This window comes from Benincasa hispida, chromosome 8, assembly GCF_027475165.1.
Source record: "Benincasa hispida cultivar pf3 chromosome 8, pf3_genome.v1.1, whole genome shotgun sequence".
Taxonomy (NCBI): domain Eukaryota; kingdom Viridiplantae; phylum Streptophyta; class Magnoliopsida; order Cucurbitales; family Cucurbitaceae; genus Benincasa; species Benincasa hispida.
This window is the reverse complement of record NC_143485.1, coordinates 37444627-37449742: the sequence shown is the minus strand read 5'-3', so window position 1 is coordinate 37449742 and position 5116 is coordinate 37444627. Positions and strand designations below refer to the sequence as shown.

The following is a 5116-nucleotide window of genomic DNA, read 5'->3' as shown; positions in this document are numbered from 1 at the left end:
TAGAGTCTGGCAATGGGTTTCATACATTATTTGAAACTTATTATCGTCATGTCACGTCCTAGGTTTGGTTGGGTAACTTGGGCGGGGTGTGACAAGCAATTCTTCAAAGCTTTAGAGTACCACTAACATCTTTTTTCTCTCACTCTCCATAAAAAAATATACGAAAAGATAATTTATCTAAAAAGGGTCTGTTTGATAATCATCATGATTTTTTGGTGGAAGTTGGAGATGACGACAATAGGTACTAGGCATTCTATTAGTGATAACTACTATTAGTGATAACTACTAATAACATGCTATTAGCGATAATTACTAGGCATTTCACTTACATCTTAGTTCGAGATTCAACTTTATTAATTAAATTCACTAAGTTGGCTATCAATGATAGATTTCTATAAATGCTATTAACTTTGAAAATATAATCAAAGATTAAGCTATCAATAATAAAAAATAGTGGCTATCACTAATAAATTTTCCTTTGCTATTTATATTTATTATTTGTTATAATAATCAAACTTGATGATTGACTTGTTGGTGTTAAGTCACTTATGAATTGAGTACATTCAAGTCTTGGGTACGAAAAAGAAAAGAATAAAGGAATAAATGAAAGGGAAGAAGCAAAAACAGGAGAAAAAAAAGAAAATGAAAAATGAAAAATGGAAGAAAAGAAAGAAAATAAAAAGACTAAAAAAAAAGAAGATGTGCAACAAGACAAGACAAGGAAAGACAAAATTGAAAATTAAAAAAAAAAATCAAATATCGACTAGTCAACTCTCAAATATTTGCAAATATTTTAAAGATGTAATATATTTTTAGATTTTTTCTCTTATTCTTCTACCTATTACAAATATCCAATATTTTATTTAGACTTAATAAATTTCAACTAATATCTTTATGATTAATATTTTATGTTATATTAACTATTTAATATAAATTATTATTGTTATCAAGATTCTAAGTAATCTATTTATTAATTTAATTATTTATAATAACTAATCTAATTATGTTTAATTAAAAAGTATTTATTTTTATTAATAAAATAATTAATTAACAAAACAAGAAATTAATTAATGTTAAATTTAATTGATCTCAAACATTTCATTAAGTAATAATTCACTTTTAGTTTCTATATACAAATTATCGAGTTGAACACAAATATTTAATTTTTAGATATTAATTATTATACACATTCAAACAGACACTAATTATTTCCGATATATAAAATGTAGACATTCATATTTGGGATGTATCGGATAGGTACATGGACGGGAACACCAAGTTTTTGTCCACTTCAAATGATAGTTCATTATTGCATGGCCAGAAACGTTTTATAAAAAACAGGAAAGTTAGATAGATATGCATAAGTGCAATAGCACTAAAATAGCCTTTTCATGCGTTTTTTCAAAGAAAAATAAGACCAATAAGATGACCGCAATATATCAACCGCGAGTTTATAGTGAAATACACAGAAACAACCAATTGGTAGGATGGTCACTGCTGCAATACCCAATGGAATCTTCGCCTTTGTTTTATCATAAGCAATAAAGAAGGTCGTGCTGAAAGCCATCGCCATGCATACTATAGAAACAAACAATGTCAGCAACCCGAACAATAACTTCCTTGGCAACGATATCAAAAAATCGTCTTCTGCGTAGCGCGACGTCAAAATTGATAAAAAGGTGAGTATGGAAGTTGTAGACAACACTAGAGCTGCAACATCTGATATTACGAACACTGTAAATGCTTTATTCTGTTGGAAAATGGGAGTGCCTTCCTTATCATTGTTTCCTCCTGGAACCGTGAATGCCGCAGCGAAAACCACCGTTGTGATCAAAGTTGCGACCAACATGCATGAGTTCGCCGTATGTTTCATCCACTCCTCTCCATCCTTTAGTAGTTGTTTGTGTTGTCTCGAGAAGAGTTCTCGAGGTGTGAGTTGATCAGGGGGATTTGATTTTGTCTCACCTGTGGAAAGCTCTGGGATTGCCGCACATTTCATTCCAAGATGCACTGGCAAAACAATTTTCTCCACTTCCTTGAAGTTAAGTACAATAATTCAAATCTTTGACAATAATGATATATTATAGAATAAAAAGAAGTTAAATGTATATGCACTAAATATGACCTACTTTGAACCACAAAAGCTCCCGCTGCATTTGTAGGGCTGCCCCTGACACTTTGTTCAACTGAGATGGAGCCGCTAACTTTCCTGCCAAGTGTAATATGTTAATGTTTTTCTTGTCATCGTAACAATTGACAATCAAATCCTTCGCCCCTCCTATCTCGTATATTAGACTGAACACACTTTCTTGTCGATTTTCAACTGCTGTATGAAAGAAGGAGTAGCTACTAGTCATGTCAAGTGCCGATATTAATTCCGGACATCGACGAAGGAGTATTAACAAGAACTCGACATTTCCAACTTTTGCTGCTTCATCCATCAACCTTAAGGGAACTCGAGATATATCTATTTTCTCAGTTGAAAGTTGACTTGTTGCACAATCCCATAAACGGCCAACAAGTTGATGGGCAAATGTTTGCATTAGAGCTTTGTCGTAAAATCCCTTGAATCCTAGTAAGCACACAAAGATTTAGTTATATACATTTACGTACCCAAATAAGTAGAGACCAAGCTTTATGTATTATTACGAGAGTTTATCTGTTTTTTCCAAAAGCTAAGCTCGCTGCTGCTACCAATTGCAGATGACTTTCTAGCTAGTACGTGCAAAGCTGTATCATCGGTTTCTTCGAATCTCAGAGTTGCTAATTCAGGTTTTTTCCCCATAATATCTAATGCTATATCTACAATAAAAAAAAAAAAAAAAAGAAAAGAAAAGAAATAAGAGAGAGAGTAATACGTATTAACAACATTTAATATATGGGATAAGTTAGTATTAATTAAAAAAGTTAAGTTATTGATGATATATTGAATAAGGATTTGGAATGGAAACCATAATAATCACAGACGATGGTAGAAATGAGAAGACGAAATTGTTGTAGAGTATCAAGAGCTTCAAAATTAGTCTTGGAGAAGAGGAAGGAAGCCATGTGTTTGCGCTTGAAAGCTACAGCCAGTTGAACTGGGGGTTGATTTTCTTTATCAACAATATTTGGAAGGTTGGGATTCTTATCAACAATTAGTTTAGCAATTCTTACAGCTCTTGAAGTAGCGACAAAAGAAAGGATAGGCAATGCGCTTTCAGTTTTGGCAGCTAAATCAGATCCAGAAGTAAGTTTTACCAATTTTTCAACAAAAGAAAATTGGTGATACATAGCAGCAACCAGAAGAGTTGTCTGGCCTTGACACGTTATTTCCATAGTGATAGCGAATGGATATTCGTCAAATATTTGTTTTGCACTCTTCCAGTCGCCCTTTAATGCAGCATTGTATAACTGACGAGGAAGTGGAGATATTTTTTCTTTCTCCATTTTTGCTACACATACAAATAAATACACACACAAAATAACAATCTCACAATAGTTAAAATATATGTGACTGAATTATGTATAGTCGTAATAACATTAATTTTTAGTGATTCAATCATAAACAATAAACATTAGAATTCAAAACTAGACATTATTTGTCCTATATATATACTTGATACTTTTGGTCATTTCTAATTTTTTTAACTATTCAGGGTTGATTTATTTTTAAAATTTTCAGAGTGACATGGAAAAATATATAATTAATAATTGTTTTTTTTTATTTGTTGATGTAGAAAAAATATATTTTTTTTCTAATATTAAAAAAATAAAATTCAAATATTATTTTTTCAGCCGCTATATATATATATTTTTTGAAAACTGAATTTCATAAAAGCAACACAACAAAACAAACCACCAAAGTTCGACAATTGCTAATGTGGAAACTATATTAATTATCTTTTTTAGTATTGAAAGAAATATTCTGTTTATTTTGCTCTTTTTTGCCTCTCATCCATCGCCATCACAACCTATCTTTTATTCTCTTATTCTTTCTTCTTTCCTTCGTTCTACCTACATCGCCGTTTCTGTGGAGGTTCAGATTTTAAAACTAACGGTAAAACTATTTTTGAACTCGCATTGAAAGTTAAAAAATTCAAAAATTTAAGATATTTTCGACACAAAATACAAAGTTTAACAACATATTTTAGAAAAAGAATAAGACGATTAATTTATAATGGGTAACATTTTAAGGATTAATAATTAACTATATACCAACAATTTAAAGAATTTGAAATATAGGAATGTCTATTAGTGATAGGTTATATCAATAATATATTTTTATTAGTGATATAATTTACTGAGAGATAGGTTTTGATGGTTGGATATAAATTTAAGGAAGGATATATGAACTATAAGGGAATATGAAGAGGGATGAACATACTGTTGTGTTGTGTGGGTGAGGAAGGCAGCTGGGCCGTCTCATTTTCAACCGGAGCAGTGTCCATAGCAACACAGAATTCATGGCTAGGAGGAGGCCTTTGAGTTTTAGGAGTGATTGGTTTTTTCTGTTCAATTGGATTATCATTCATTGAACTTTTCTTATCGGCCTCCTCCACTCTCTGCATTTTTCAAAAGTCTCTTCACTCGAACTGGTTTGGGAATTAAGTACTACACAGCTTCTAAATGAAAATCCTCCACACACAAAAATGGAGATTTTGATGGGTTTATATAATACCTGGTAACACCCTTAGCTTTCATGTGTTATGTCTTCCAGCGTAAAAAAGAAACAAGAAAAGCAAATGAAAGGAAAAGAACATAGATGAGTAAAGTTCAACTGTGACCTTTTTAATAACTTCAATTTGAATTTCAATTTGGTTGTTTGATCTTTAATAATTTTTTGTTAGACGATGAAACTTGAAAGAAAGAGAATTAAAAGAAGGGTAATTATTTTAAATAGCAAAATTATTGAAAATATTTACAAATATAGCAACATTTCATTGTTTCATCAATGATAAATAATTAGACACAAATAGATTATTATCAATGTCTATCACGATCTATTGTTGTCATTTTGTTATACTTATAAATATTTTAGTTCACTTTTTTATATTTGTAAATATTTTAGTTTATTTTGCTATATTTGAAAATAGTTTTTAAAAGAAAATAGAAATGAATGTTGTTAATTTGGTTT

General features: G+C 30.6%; 1 protein-coding gene across 2 annotated transcripts; it reads right to left on the bottom strand.

Annotated features, from left to right (window-relative positions):
- Positions 1-1279: 1279 nt before the first annotated feature.
- Positions 1280-4633, bottom strand: LOC120082797 (uncharacterized). Of its 2 annotated transcripts, none has more exons than XM_090316098.1 (5): positions 4367-4633; positions 2952-3434; positions 2650-2802; positions 2130-2572; positions 1280-2031 (listed from the first exon to the last, which is right to left on the bottom strand). In XM_090316098.1, exons 1-5 carry the CDS (start codon positions 4548-4550, stop codon positions 1996-1998), a joined length of 1299 nt encoding a protein of 432 aa, XP_090172224.1. In that variant the 5' UTR covers positions 4551-4633; the 3' UTR covers positions 1280-1995. The 2 variants fall into 2 exon arrangements, with proteins under 2 accessions (XP_090172224.1, XP_038894043.2); XM_039038115.2 differs by having other exon boundaries at positions 1280-2035; positions 4367-4630.
- Positions 4634-5116: the final 483 nt, after the last annotated feature.